Here is a 15612-nt window from a genome sequence, read left to right on the forward strand (position 1 = left end):
TCATACTGGATATTAATACTATTAGAGCTTCATACTGGATATTAATGCTATTAGAGCTTCATACTGGATATGAATGCTATTAGAACTTCATACTGGATATTATTGCTATTAGAGCTTCATACTGGATATTAATGTCATTAGAGCTTCATACTGGATATTAATGCTATTAGAGCTTCATATTGGACATGAATGCTATTAGAGCTTCATACTGGATATGAATGTTATTAGAGCTTCATACTGGATAATAATGTTATTAGAGCTTCATACTGGATATTAATGCTATTAGAGCTTCATACTGGATATTAATGTCATTAGAGCTTCATACTGGATATTAATGTTATTAGAGCTTCATACTGGATATTAATGTTTATGTTTCTGGGACCTTGTACCTCCCACAGTGAGCAGAGGATGGCGCTGTTGAGTCAGTTCTTCACTGCTCTGCTGCTGCTGCTGCAGTTGGAGCTGCTGTATCTGGTTGGTGGGTCTGAGACTGCAGCTCCTCAAACTCTCAGCTGTCCGGCTCCTCCTGGAGTTCCCGGCACTCCGGGCCACAGCGGCCTTCCAGGGAGAGACGGCTTGCCTGGGAGAGATGGCAGAGACGGGAAAGACGGAGCTGCCGGATCAAAGGGAGAGAAGGGAGAGCAAGGTGTGCAGGCTCAGTTTAGGGCATACCCGTCCCTTTGTTTTAGGGACTCTCATAAATTGGCAGCAATTCTAGGAGGTTTTGGCTGAAATGGCAACATGTGGGTCAAGTGCAAATATTTGGACATCGGAATCTCTGGATGATCACAACCAAACCCCATCCCAGACTCATCCCATTCAACAGTACTGGATGGAGCTCCACCACCATCATTCCAGAGAACACAGTTCTTCCACTGCTCCACAGCTCCTCAATGCTGGGGGGTTTTATTATACCCCTCTAGCCCATGCCTGGCAATAGGCAGCATGGAGCCAATGGGGTCATGATGTTGATCTGCTCCAGAGAGTCCTATTCTATTCTATCTGTGTCAGCTATGGGTGTGACTTAAAGTAGCTGAATGCATTTATTAGAAGGGGTGTCCACAAATATTTGGACATGTAATGTATTTGCCAGCTGCCAAAAAACAGCCAGCTAACAAATGACTTGTCCTTATTTCCAAATCCCAGTTTTGACAGGTGTTGTTCAGAGTTGGAGAGGGAGTCGGGAGAGCCAGGCCTCAGCAGGAGAGTGACCACTGTGCTCTGATTTCAGGCCTGGGTTTGCAGGGACCTCCAGGTAAAGCAGGACCAGAAGGTCCAGCAGGGCCGGCAGGTCGAGCAGGTTTAGTCGGACCAAGAGGTTCAAAAGGAGATCCAGGTTCACCAGGTAAACCTCATATTGTGGTGTTGGCTCTGTCATCAGGAGGTTGCAGGTCTGGCTATCTGTGTCCAGAAGCCAGTGTAGGTGTAGATTTGTCTTCATGAATATTTGATATACTTTTTGATGAATAGAGCAGTAGGGGACGAGCTGCACTGCATGATGGGTCATGGACATTTAGTTCAAGTTCAAGTTTCATTTTGTTTTCAATTTCAGAACATAATTCAACGTCAGTTCAGTAAGTTTGATGATATAATACAAGTTCAGAATCCTGACCTTTGAAGTCTCATTTCTAACGGTACGAGCAGGTGACTGTAGTGTTGTGGGGCATTTCTATTGAGAGGAGAGTCTCTGTCTATTTCACCTTCACTCACAGGGACTGCAGAGAACGGCCTGATCACAGCTCTGCAGTCAGAGCTCCGGACTGTCAAATCCAGGCTCTCTGCAGTGGAGAAAGGTTAGTGATCCTCTAGAGACTCTGAGGCCTAACAGACATGCTGGAATGATGGGAAATTAATCTGACATTCCTGATTTATTTTAAGCTGCCAGTTTTTCCACCTTCAAAAATGTCGGGCGGAAATACTACGCATCAAACGGGATGATGGCCACGTTCAATGAGGCTGAGAGGTTCTGCGCCGGTGCTGGTGGAGCGCTGGTTCTACCGAGAAATGAGGCTGAAAACAAAGCTCTGACTGCGATGCATACGGCTCTGGGTTCCACCTACATATTCCTCGGTGCAACTGACCGAGAGAAGGAGGGTCAGTTTGTAGATCTGAGTAAAAGACCTCTGACCTACACCAACTGGAAGCCAAATGAGCCCAACAATTATTATGAGTATGATGACTGTGTTGGTTCTTATTACAGTGATGCCAAGTGGAATGACGTAAATTGTGATGACTCTTACCATGTTGTGTGTGAAATAGCAATGTAACTTTGAAGTAATGAGAGGTAATGAGAAGTAGTGAGGAGTAATGAGAGGTAATGAGAAGTAATGAGAGGTAATGAGAGGTAATGCTGATTGAGATACATGGTGATACTACAGGAGCTGATACTGTTGTTAGAGATGAACTTATAATAACTTACACTGATAATAATACACTTTAAAAGAATTGTAGCTTAGTTACAAAGTTCTGAGAAACGTTAACTTCTGATCCTCGACTTCAGAACAGTTTACGTTAAAATCAGCGGAGAACCCTCAGAACCTTCTAGAAGTTTCGATAAGGCCTAACGATCTCTGAATACTGGAAACACTGGCATCATTCCACTGAACTAACGAGCTGAAAGTATCGGACTGAACTCGTACTTCAGTTTAACAGAATGACGCTTGTATTTAAACTGTATTGAAAAACACTGCAGGTTTTAATCCACTACAATTCTGAATTAAAACTCAGTATTTCAGTTATATTTGCTAGAAATTCAGTGGTTAACTAGTTATGTTATTTCTATACAAAAGTTACCCTAAAAAGAAGTAAACATCACTGTATGAAACTTTGTACTGTTATGATTCACATGTAGCTTTCCTAAAAACAACAGTTCTTCCAAAATTCAGCTATTTTCATTTGGGAATATTAATGTGAGAGGTTTCTCGTGGATGACTGACTTTATTTCATGTCTGAGAGATGTTGTGTTATACATTAGTTATGCAACATTATTTCATTATCCCCTTTTTATTGTGCGTTAAATCAAAATACAGCAGCAGTAAATTCTACATTCAAGTCCAAATTCAAGTTTCAAAATTTTCAGTTTTAAATTAAATTTTAGGTCAAAGTTCTGTTTTGGTTAAATTCAATTATAGTTCAATTTTAATTTCACTTCCTAATTCCAATTTTGTTAAATTCATTTTTAGTTCTAAAATTGACGTTCAGATCAAAATTTTAGATCATAATTTAAGTTTAGTTTCAAAATGCAATTTAAAGTTGATTTTTAGTTTTTATGTTAGTAAAACACAATCTATAGTTTAGAAATGTATAATTTTCATTTGTTTGATTGATTTAATGGGTTTTATATTAGTAAGATTTATTCATTTATGGGACATAAACTTTTAAGACTTTTTTCAATTTAAAAGTCAGTAAAAGCATTTAAAATGAAGCTGGAATCTGGTTAGCAGTTTTTATTCATTCCAATTTCTTATTTTCTCTAATATACCAACCAAACCCCTGAAGAATAACTCACTAAACTTCTGCTTCACAGAATATTCCTAATCAATATTCAGTATATTTCATGTGTTCTTATGTCAGTTTAACTTTAAACACTCTTTCAAGTGTTTACATTTAATTGATAACATAATTATATGTTAATAATAATATGTTAATAAATAATTCATATGTCCTGATTTGAAGATTTATACATTTGTAAACATTTGTTGTACATTTGTTGATTTTATTTAGATTTAAATTTCCATATTCAGAACATACCCAAGGTCAGAGGTCAGATGTAGTGGGTTTAACCTTTTTGTTTGATTATGTAACAAATCAGTTTTACAAATATTCAGTTTTGCAGTAATATCACACAGGTTGACATAAAATACAACCCTTTGTAGTCTGATACAAGCCTTTGAGTTTTAACTCTCACTGTAAATTTTATAAACATAAATAATAATGAATAAACACTTTGTTTGGTAAACTCTGTTATGGCTGCACGCAGTGTTCTGTGGTCGGCACTAAAAAGCAACATTTCACTAAAATTAGTATCAGAGTATTAGTGCGGCTTCTTCCTGCTTATCACTGAAAAGGTTCGTTCACATTCTGCCTGAAGAACCAAACCTCAGATGATGGATAATTGGGGCTGAATATTCCGGGAAGGCGTCTGGTGGATTGACCCGCATCTGACCTCCTGGGGTCGTAACTCGCAATAAACGGTCCTCCTACCACAGTACAACCCCTAACCAAACGGACCTGCCTTCTGGGTTACTGTGCAATGAAGCAATGAGGAGGCGGGAACCGGAATTCTGCAGTGAACCTGGAGTCTGGAGTCAGGCAGCAGCTCGGACAGGCTTAACCCCTGTTGTCACCCTGCTGTGTTTATGCGCTGGAGGGAGGGGGGTGGGGGCAGTTTGGGCCAAGAGGAAGACCCTCCCTCCATCTTTATAATCTACTGACAGGTGGAGCTCCCTCAGCTCAAACCATTCCCTGTTGATGAAACTCCCGTCCCCCAGGTAAGACTTTTCTTCCAACTTCATACTGGATATTAATGTTATTAGAGCTTCATACTGGATATTAATGTTATTAGAGCTTCATACTGGATATTAATGTTATTAGAGCTTCATACTGGATATTAATGTTATTAGAGCTTCATACTGGATATTAATGTTATTAAAGCTTCATACTGGATATTAATGTCATTAGAGCTTCATACTGGATATTAATGTTATTAGAGCTTCATACTGGATATTAATGTTATTAAAGCTTCATACTGGACATTAATGTTATTAGAACTTCATACTGGATATTAATGTTATTAAAGCTTCATACTGGACATTAATGTTATTAGAACTTCATACTGGATATTAATGTCATTAGAACTTCATACTGGATATTAATGTCATTAGAACTTCATACTGGATATTAATGTTATTAGAGCTTCATACTGGATATTAATGCTATTAGAGCTTCATACTGGATATTAATGTTATTAGAGCTTCATACTGGATATTAATGTCATTAGAGCTTCATACTGGATATTAATGCTATTAGAGCTTCATACTGGATATTAATGCTATTAGAGCTTCAAACTGGATATTAATGCTATTAGAGCTTCATACTGGACATGAATGCTATTAGAGCTTCATACTGGATATTAATGCTATTAGAGCTTCATACTGGATAATAATGTTATTACAGCTTCATACTGGATATTAATGCTATTAGAGCTTCATACTGGATATTAATGTCATTAGAGCTTCATACTGGATATTAATGCTATTAGAGCTTCATACTGGATATTAATGATATTAGAGCTTCATACTGGATATTAATGTTATTAGAGCTTCATACTGGATATTAATGTTTATGTTTCTGGGACCTTGTACCTCCCACAGTGAGCAGAGGATGGCGCTGTTGAGTCAGTTCTTCACTGCTCTGCTGCTGCTGCTGCAGTTGGAGCTGCTGTATCTGGTTGGTGGGTCTGAGACTGCAGCTCCTCAAACTCTCAGCTGTCCGGCTCCTCCTGGAGGTCCCGGCACTCCGGGCCACAGCGGCCTTCCAGGGAGAGACGGCTTGCCTGGGAGAGATGGCAGAGACGGGAAAGACGGAGCTGCCGGATCAAAGGGAGAGAAGGGAGAGCAAGGTGTGTAGGCGCAGTTTAGGGCATACCCGTCCCTTTGTTTTAGGGACTCTCATAAATTGGCAGCAATTCTAGGAGGTTTTGGCTGAAATGGCAACATGTGGGTCAAGTGCAAATATTTGGACATCGGAATCTCTGGATGATCACAACCAAACCCCATCCCAGACTCATCCCATTCAACAGTACTGGATGGAGCTCCACCACCGTCATTCCAGAGAACACAGCTCCTCCACTGCTCCACAGCTCCTCAATGCTGGGGGGTTTTATTATACCCCTCTAGCCCATGCCTGGCAATAGGCAGCATGGAGCCAATGGGGTCATGATGTTGATCTGCTCCAGAGAGTCCTATTCTATTCTATCTGTGTCAGCTATGGGTGTGACTTAAAGTAGCTGAATGCATTTATTAGAAGGGGTGTCCACAAATATTTGGACATGTAATGTATTTGCCAGCTGCTAAAAAACAGCCAGCTAACAAATGACTTGTCCTTATTTCCAAATCCCAGTTTTGACAGGTGTTGTTCAGAGTTGGAGAGGGAGTCGGGAGAGCCAGGCCTCAGCAGGAGAGTGACCACTGTGCTCTGATTTCAGGCCTGGGTTTGCAGGGACCTCCAGGTAAAGCAGGACCAGAAGGTCCAGCAGGGCCGGCAGGTCGAGCAGGTTTAGTCGGACCAAGAGGTTCAAAAGGAGATCCAGGTTCACCAGGTAAACCTCATATTGTGGTGTTGGCTCTGTCATCAGGAGGTTGCAGGTCTGGCTATCTGTGTCCAGAAGCCAGTGTAGGTGTAGATTTGTCTTCATGAATATTTGATATACTTTTTGATGAATAGAACAGTAGGGGACGAGCTGCACTGCATGATGGGTCATGGACATTTAGTTCAAGTTCAAGTTTTAGTTTCATTTTGTTTTCAATTTCAGAACAAAATTCAACGTCAGTTCAGTAAGTTTGATGATATAATACAAGTTCAGAATCCTGACCTTTGAAGTCTCATTTCTAACGGTACGAGCAGGTGACTGTAGTGTTGTGGGGCATTTCTATTGAGAGGAGAGTCTCTGTCTATTTCACCTTCACTCACAGGGACTGCAGAGAACGGCCTGATCACAGCTCTGCAGTCAGAGCTCCAGACTGTCAAATCCAGGCTCTCTGCAGTGGAGAAAGGTTAGTGATCCTCTAGAGACTCTGAGGCCTAACAGACATGCTGGAATGATGGGAAATTAATCTGACATTCCTGATTTATTTTAAGCTGCCAGTTTTTCCACCTTCAAAAATGTCGGGCGGAAATACTACGCATCAAACGGGATGAAGGCCACGTTCAATGAGGCTGAGAGGTTCTGCGCCGGTGCTGGTGGAGCGCTGGTTCTACCGAGAAATGAGGCTGAAAACAAAGCTCTGACTGCGATGCATACGGCTCTGGGTTCCACCTACATATTCCTCGGTGCAACTGACCGAGAGAAGGAGGGTCAGTTTGTAGATCTGAGTAAAAGACCTCTGACCTACACCAACTGGATGCCAAATGAGCCCAATAATCGTAAAGGAAAAGAGGACTGTGTTGGTTCTTATTACAGTGATGCCAAGTGGAATGACGTAAATTGTGATGACTCTTACCATGTTGTGTGTGAAATAGCAATGTAACTTTGAAGTAATGAGAGGTAATGGGAAGTAATGGGAAGTAATGAGAGGTAATGGGAAGTAATGAGAAGTAATGGGAAGTAATGGGAAGTAATGAGAGGTAATGCTGATTGAGATACATGGTGATACTACAGGAGCTGATACTGTTGTTAGAGATGAACTTATAATAACTTACACTGATAATAATACACTTTAAAAGAATTGTAGCTCAGTTACAAAGTTCTGAGAAACGTTAACTTCTGATCCTCGACGTCAGAACAGTTTACGTTAAAATCAGTAACAAATCAGTTTTACAAATATTCAGTTTTGCAGTAATATCACACAGGTTGACATAAAATACCAACTCTTTGTAGTCTGATACAAGCCTTTGAGTTTTAACTCTCACTGTAAATTTTATAAACATAAATAATAATGAATAAACACTTTGTTTGGTAAACTCTGTTATGGCTGCACGCAGTGTTCTGTGGTCGGCACTAAAAAGCAACATTTCACTAAAATTAGTATCAGAGAGTCAAAGTTCAGCCTCAGCGATGCCACAGCCATCCGTCAGTGGCCGAGAGTCCCAGGGAGCATAACCGTCCTCTCTCTTTCCGGGTAGGTAGGACGGTCCTCCCTCTCCCCCGTCACTCAGCGAGGGAGATGCCAGCCAGCGCAGGTGTCTCTTAGCTGACCTAACAGAATTAGCAGTTAGCGTTCTCCTCCAGGCGAGTTAAACCTCAGAGGTGTTGAGTTCACGGCAGTTTGAGAAAATATGGTGGAGCTTCTTCACGTGTCTCAGAGGAAGACCGTGCTAGTCTTCATCCTCCCAGCTCTGGCAGCATCGTGGGATATGGGGGGTCCTGGATGGACTGACCACTGATTAAGTCAGACTATGTAGGGAATCTGGGGCAGCTAGCATCGCCCAGACTGATGGTGCTGTACTCTTTGGGACCTCCGGCCCCCAAGCATTGAGCTGTGGGGTTCTCTGGAGTCCAACACCACACCAGCTCCATTAGTGCGGCTTCTTCCTGCTTATCACTGAAAAGGTTCGTTCACATTCTGTCTGAAGAACCAAACCTCAGATGATGGATAATTGGGGCTGAATATTCCGGGAAGGCGTCTGGTGGATTGACCCGCATCTGACCTTCCCGGGGTCGTAACTCGCAATGAACGGTCCTCCTACCACAGTGCAACCCCTAACCAAACGGACCTGCCTTCTGGGTTACTGTGCAATGAAGCAATGAGGAGGCGGGATGGGGACAGTTCACAGACCTCTGGGCCAAGAGTTAGACCCTCCCTTTGTGTCTAAAGCTGACCACAAACTGGACCTCTTCTTGTTGCTGAAACGCTCGTCCACCTGGTAAGAAGCCCTTTTTTGTCAGTGTCTTCTCGTAGTTGTACCCTGATGTGTTCCTAGATGAATGAGGGTCACTTCAGGGGGACCGGATTTAGCTTTTTAAGAAAGAGGACAGTGGGGCGGGGGGGGGCACAGGGGTATCCTTTGCGGTTAGGATGTTGTGGCTGGAGGACTTCAAGTAGGTCTAGGTTGTAGGAGCATGGCTGGCAGTGTGTGTGTGTGTGTGTGTGTGTGTGTGTGTGTGTGTGTGTGTGTGTTAAATATCTCTAAAATTATGTCCACTTGATTTTGGACACTTTGCCATCAGTAACCAGAGTCTAAGAGAGCACAATAGGCCATGCTTTCTCCGGGTGGGTAGATGGCGCTCTCTTTCCTCATCACTCTAAAGGGATGTTGGGCGTCTGTTAGCTGGTGTGATGGAGAGGAGGTGTTAAGTCTTTACCCTCCTAGTGTTGGGAGCATTGCTAGTGCTAATATTTACCACCCTGTTACACAATGTTTTGTTTAAATATTAACAAAGTCCTGGTCTATTGCCTGTCGTTTTCTAAAGAGACTAGAAGGGACTACAACCTGTGTGTGTCCATTTGCACATCTGTGTCAGCAATGGGTGCAGCTTAAAATAGCATTGTAATGCATTCATTAGAAGAGGTGTCCATAAACTTTTGGACATGCAGTGTCTTGCAGCCAAGTTGGAGCAATAAAGCACAGAAGAAAGAAGCTGTTCCTCTGCCGTCTGTTGTTTTCCCCCCTTGTAGTAGATCTACTCCCACAGTGAGCAGAGGATGGCGCTGTTGAGTCAGTTCTTCACTGCCCTGCTGCTGCTGCTGCAGTTGGAGCTGCTGCATCTGGTCGGTGGATCTGAGACTGCAGCTCCTCAAACTCTCAGCTGCCCGCCCCCTCCTGGGGTTCCCGGCACTCCCGGACACAACGGCCTTCCCGGGAGAGACGGCAGAGACGGAAAAGACGGAGCCGCCGGACCCAAAGGCGAGAAGGGAGAGCCAGGTACAGCATGTGGGCCGAGTTCAGAGTTGGAGAGGGAGTCGGGAGAGCGAGGCCTCAGCAGGAAAGTGATCCCTGTGCTCTGATTGTAGGGCTGAGTGTGCAGGGACCTCCAGGTAAAGCAGGGCCAGAAGGCCCAGCCGGTCCAGCAGGTCCAGCCGGACCCAGAGGACCAAGGGGAGAACCAGGGCCACCAGGTAAACAGGTTCAAACCTCAAACAGGCACAAAAGTGCTCCAAGAAGGACGTCCCTGAACGCTCTCTCTCTATTTTCTCTCTTAGGGAGTGCACAGAATGACCCGGCAGTACTCGATGCTCTAAAATCCAGGCTGTCGACAGTGGAGAAAGGTAGGCGGCTTTCTAAAAGCAGTGAGGTCAGCTGGGGAGAGGATGCAGCAGGCCTAATTCCTGTGTAGTTCTCAGTTTCAGCACCTTCAAGAAAGCAGGGCAGAAATTCTTGGTGACGAACGGGATGAAGGCCACGTTCGATGAGGGTCTGAGGTTCTGCACGGATGCTGGCGGGACTCTGGCTTTGCCAAGAAATGAAGCTGAAAATCAAGTGCTGTCTAAAATGGTCTCCGAACTCGCAGCACCACATGTGTACATCGGTGCGAACGACAAAGAGAAGGAAGGTCAGTTTGTAGATGTAGATAAGGTGCCCTTGACCTTCACCAAATGGAGAAACGGAGAACCCAACAACGATCGGAACTGGGAGCACTGTGCTGGAACGTACGCCAGCGGTGAGTGGAACGACTTCCAGTGTGAAATTGCCCGTAATATAATATGTGAAATAAAGCAATGAGGCCTGCAGCCGTGCTGAGCACCAGCTCGCAGCCTTTCAGCCTTTCATCTATTCTCTGCAGCTGCCTTTTAGCCGGTGTGGTCAGCGCGTCCGTAATCTTGGTGATGGCGGTTCATGATCACTTTATATGCAAATGTATTGTTTACAAATAATAAACAAATAATAGCCGAAGATCTGAAGTCTGGTCTGATTTCTTTCATATTCTGCATCTTTAACACTGATAGACACTATATAGACAAAAGTATTGGGACAACTGCTCGTTATTCATAGCTTCTTCTGAAATGAAGGAGTAACTCTCTCTACTGTCCAGAGAAGAAGACTTTCTACTAGATTTTGATTGCATTCAGCCACAAGAGCTTTAGTGAGGTCATGATGTTGGATGATGATGATCACCACCCCAACTCATCAGCCCCATCCAAAAGTAGTGGATGGAGCTCCTCCATCATCATTCCAGAGAACACAGCTCCTCCACTGCTCCACAGCTCCTCAATTCATCAATGTTGATCTGCTCCAGAGAGTCCTATTCTATTGGCAGTACTTCTTCTCTACAGGGACTAGACAAGCTGTGTGTGTGCATTTGCACATCTGTGACTTGTGAAAGTAGCTGAATGCATTAATTAGAAGGGGTGTCCACATACTTTTGGACATATAGTGGATGTAAATAACCTTTGTTCTGATGGGCTGAACTGCATTGAGCCTCATTCAAGAAGCAACACTCTGAAACACTCCTGACTGGACGAACAAGGAATGTGTTTCTAATAAAGTGGCCAGTGAGTGGACGCACAAGGTGGGTGTTTCTAATAAAGTGGCCAGTGAGTGGAAGCACAAGGTGGTTGTTTCTAATAAAGTGGACGGTGAGTGGACGCACAAGGTGGGTGTTTCTAATAAAGTGGCCGGTGAGTGGAAGCACAAGGTGGTTGTTTCTAATAAAGTGGACGGTGAGTGGACGCACAAGGTGGGTGTTTCTAATAAAGTGGCCGGTGAGTGGAAGCACAAGGTGGGTGGAAGGACAAGGTGGGTGTTTCTAATAAAGTGGCCGGTGAGTGGAAGCACAAGGTGGGTGTTTCTAATAAAGTGGCCGGTGAGTGGAAGCACAAGGTAGGGGTTTCTAATAAAGTGGCCAGTGAGTGGAAGCACAAGGTGGGTGTTTCTAATAAAGTGGCCAGTGAGTGGAAGCACAAGGTGGGTGGAAGGACAAGGTGGGTGTTTCTAATAAAGTGGCCGGTGAGTGGAAGCACAAGGTGGGTGTTTCTAATAAAGTGGCCGGTGAGTGGAAGCACAAGGTGGGTGTTTCTAATAAAGTGGCCAGTGAGTGGAAGCACAAGGGGCCGGCTGCACCAACAGGGCATCGGTGGATAGCTAACCGATAGCTAACAGACATGTGCGCTAGCTAGCATTGCACTCAGTGATGGGGGCCAGTGGCGCCCAGCTTTTCTAACATTCAGATTCTCCTTGAGGACTAGATCAGCCGGCTTGGGGTTAACGTTGATCGGGGACTTAACAAAGTTCACTGGTTTATTAGAGGTTTAAGGTCGTATCACACCCCGACCTTTGGCCTGACGTTAATTATTCACCTCAGAGCAAAACAAGTAGATGAGCTCAGACTCGAACACCTTTACTTAAGGCTAATTGTTAGCGCAGGCACTCGAGGTAAGAGTACTTACTAAATTTAGATTTGTTCACTTTTTAAATGTATTATTTATTTTTAACAAGAAACAAGTGTCAGCTATGGTGAGGCGACAGTGACCTGGTTAGTCCTGTAAACAGGTGGTTAACCTACATACCCAGTGCTATAGGTTAGCATAGCGTGTCACTATTTCACTACTTTTTCAGAAAGCTGTTTACGATGACTGCTTTGACGAACCTTTTGACAAATCTAACCAAAGAATGCTCCACTTTTTATGTCCCAGGTTAGCATTGTTAGCATTGTTAGTGATATCGGTTGATAACACAGCTTTATACGGTATTTTGTACGTCTAAACATAATGAAAACACGTCCACAGTTAGAAGTCGGACCGTACTGAGTGTTGATAAACTGTCCAACGCCGCTGCTACTGCTACTGCTACTGCTACTGTTGCTGTTGCTGTTGCTGTTGCTGTGTGCTGCAGCCATCTTGGATTTTGAGCTTAAACTCTGGGTAGGTGAGGAACTCTCGACTTTCCGAGTAGGAAATCTGACTTGTGGAGACGTTTCATTTGGAATTTCCTACTTGGAACTAGCTTACTAATAAGGAATAACATTTACACAAAGCTAAATAAGGGAAATATGACGCGTTTAAAATTTACTAAAAAAATATTAATATTTTAAATAATTTATTCAGTTTCAGTCTCAGTTCTCAGCAGCTATTATTATAGAAAGCCAAATGGACTTAGTCCATACATCTATGGACACGAATTTCAAATTCACAGTTTGTTGTGATGTTACATAAACCAGCAAATGAACTACATATCTCGCCCTATTCAGCCTACAGCGGTTTAGCCCCGCCCATTCAGACTGAAGTTATAAGAGGTGTTTCAGACTGTTTTTTTTTAATGAGGCAGCCAGTCAGAGCAGAACTCATTTACATATATTTAATTAAGTATAAAAATGAATCATAAACTTACAGAAACAAATACATTAAAATATATAATACATAATCTAACCCTCATATATTAAAAAATAACATCATGTATATAACCACATAACTAAATATATTAAAAATAGAATCTGCATAATATATATATATATATACCCTTTAAAAACTGTTTTTCTGGGCCCTCGTTTTTCACTGGGGGTCTTGTTTGGATTAAGCCTGTCGCCTGTCGCCTGTACCTCCCACAGTGAGCAGAGGATGGCGCTGTTGAGTCAGTTCTTCACTGCCCTGCTGCTGCTGCTGCTGCAGTTGGAGCTGCTGCATCTGGTCAGTGGATCTGAGGCTGCAGCTCCTCAAACTCTCAGCTGTCCGGCTCCTCCTGGGGTTCCCGGCACTCCCGGACACAACGGCCTTCCCGGGAGAGACGGCAGAGACGGGAGAGATGGAGCCGCCGGACCCAAAGGCGAGAAGGGAGAGCCAGGTACAGCATGTGGGCCTAGTTCAGAGTTGGAGAGGGAGTCGGGAGAGCGAGGCCTCAGCAGGAAAGTGATCACTGTGCTCTGATTGTAGGGCTGAGTGTGCAGGGACCTCCAGGTAAAGCAGGGCCACAAGGTTCAGAAGGTCCAGCAGGTCCGGCTGGACCCAGAGGACCAAAAGGAGACCCTGGTTTGCCAGGTAAGCAGTCAGTTAAAGAACCCATGAAGAACCCATAGGTCCCAAAGGTACAACAGGTCCTCCAAGAACCATTTAAACAACCTAATGATTAGTTCAGTATTGGTTCTACATAGAACCACTGCCTAGTAAATAATGTGAAGGGTAGAGAACCCAGTGTTCAGCAGAACGTTGTTCTTTGGGTTTCCACTTTCAGAAACATCTCACAGTGGTCTGATCAGCTCTCTGCAGGAGGAACTCAGGGGTCTTACAGCCAAGCTGACCCTGATGGAGAAGGGTAGGACTGTGGCTGAAGCAGCCAAACCTTGATCAGTTTGTAATCAATCATCATATCAATATTTTATATCAATGCTATTAGAACTTTACTGGATATTAATGTTATTAGAACTTCATGCTGGATATTAATGTTATTAGAGCTTCATACTGGATATTAATGTTATTAGAGCTTCATACTGGATATTAATGTTATTAGAACTTCATACTGGATATGAATAATATTAGAGGTTCATACTGGATATTAATATTATTAGAGCTTCATACCAGATATTAATGTTATTAGAGCTTCATACTGGATATTAATGTTATTAGAACTTCATGCTGGATATTAATGTTATTAGAAGTTCATACTGGATATTAATGTTATTAGAGCTTCATACTGGATATTAATGTTATTAGAGCTTCATACTGGATATTAATGTTATTAGAAGTTCATACTGGATATGAATAATATTAGAGGTTCATACTGGATATTAATATTATTAGAGCTTCATACCAGATATTAATGTTATTAGAGCTTCATACTGGATATTAATGTTATTAGAACTTTATACTGGATATGAATAATATTAGAGGTTCATACTGGATATTAATGTTATTAGAACTTCATACTGGATATTAATGCTATTAGAACTTCATACTGGATATGAATGATATTAGAGCTTCATACTGGATATTAATGTTATTAGAGCTTCATACTGGATATTAATGCTATTAGAGCTTCATACTGGATATTAATGTTATTAGAGCTTCATACTGGATATTAATGATATTAGAGCTTCATACTGGATATTAATATTATTAGAGCTTCATACTGGATATTAATGCTATTAGAGCTTCATACTGGATATTAATGTTATTAGAGCTTCATACTGGATATTAATGATATTAGAGCTTCATACTGGATATTAATGTTATTAGAGTTTGATGATCTTCCTAAACTGATATTTCTCTGTTTATTTCCAGCTGGCAAATTCAGTGTGTCTGTGAAAGTTGGGCAGAAATTGTTCGTGTCTGATGGCCTAACAAAGACGTTCAGTGAAGGTGAGAGTATCTGCCGCCAAGCTGGAGGAAAGCTGGCTTTGCCGAGAAATGAGGAGGAAACCCAGAAGCTTTCTGGAGTGCTTCGAGTCTTTGGGTTAACATACATGTTCATTGGGGCGAATGATCAAGTGGAGGAGGGTGTGTTTGTGGATGCGGAGGGGCGGGCTTTAGATTTCATCAAATGGAACCCAGGAGAACCCAACAGCTATGGTGGAAATGAGGACTGTGTTGTGATCAACAAAAGTGCATTTTGGTTTGACACGGGTTGTGAGCATTCTGTTCTCATTGCTTGTGAGATAACCGAATCATCTGAATAACGAACATGACCTCACTTATCAATAATTGAATCAGGCCTGGTTTCTGATAAACAATCTGATTTCTAATCATTGTCTTTATCATCACTGTCTTTGTTCATCTGCTACAAATAAGAAAATAAACTGATAATTATTATATAGATTATATACCTGAATGTTGGTACCTAGACTTTCTGATAGTTAGATTATTCACCATATGGACAAAAGTATTGGGACACCTTCTCATTTATTGTCACTTCTGAAATCAAGGGTATTTAAAAAAAGAGCTGATCCTGCTTCTGTTGGAGTAGCTGCCTCTACTGTCCAGAGAAGAAGACTTTCTACTAGATTTTGGAGCAGCACTGATGTGAGGA

General features: G+C 42.6%; 3 protein-coding genes across 3 annotated transcripts; all 3 read left to right on the top strand.

Annotated features, from left to right (window-relative positions):
* Window positions 1-384: 384 nt before the first annotated feature.
* LOC140562815 (uncharacterized) lies at window positions 385-7641 on the top strand. Its single transcript, XM_072688669.1, has 8 exons — window positions 385-646; window positions 1232-1345; window positions 1713-1793; window positions 1879-2258; window positions 5290-5620; window positions 6206-6319; window positions 6693-6773; window positions 6859-7641. The coding sequence occupies exons 1-8, from the start codon at window positions 409-411 to the stop codon at window positions 7245-7247; spliced, it is 1728 nt and encodes a 575-aa protein (XP_072544770.1). The 5' UTR covers window positions 385-408; the 3' UTR covers window positions 7248-7641.
* Window positions 7642-8484: 843 nt separating this feature from the next.
* On the top strand, window positions 8485-10541 carry LOC140562673 (mannose-binding protein A-like). Its single transcript, XM_072688502.1, has 5 exons — window positions 8485-8583; window positions 9336-9582; window positions 9672-9776; window positions 9861-9926; window positions 9995-10541. Exons 2-5 carry the CDS (start codon window positions 9363-9365, stop codon window positions 10378-10380), a joined length of 777 nt encoding a protein of 258 aa, XP_072544603.1. The 5' UTR covers window positions 8485-8583; window positions 9336-9362; the 3' UTR covers window positions 10381-10541.
* Window positions 10542-13196: 2655 nt separating this feature from the next.
* Window positions 13197-15262, top strand: LOC140562816 (mannose-binding protein A-like). Its single transcript, XM_072688670.1, has 4 exons — window positions 13197-13434; window positions 13524-13628; window positions 13822-13902; window positions 14868-15262. The coding sequence occupies exons 1-4, from the start codon at window positions 13212-13214 to the stop codon at window positions 15260-15262; spliced, it is 804 nt and encodes a 267-aa protein (XP_072544771.1). The 5' UTR covers window positions 13197-13211.
* The last annotated feature ends 350 nt before the right edge of the window (window positions 15263-15612 follow it).

This window comes from Salminus brasiliensis, chromosome 9 (assembly GCF_030463535.1).
Source record: "Salminus brasiliensis chromosome 9, fSalBra1.hap2, whole genome shotgun sequence".
Taxonomy (NCBI): domain Eukaryota; kingdom Metazoa; phylum Chordata; class Actinopteri; order Characiformes; family Bryconidae; genus Salminus; species Salminus brasiliensis.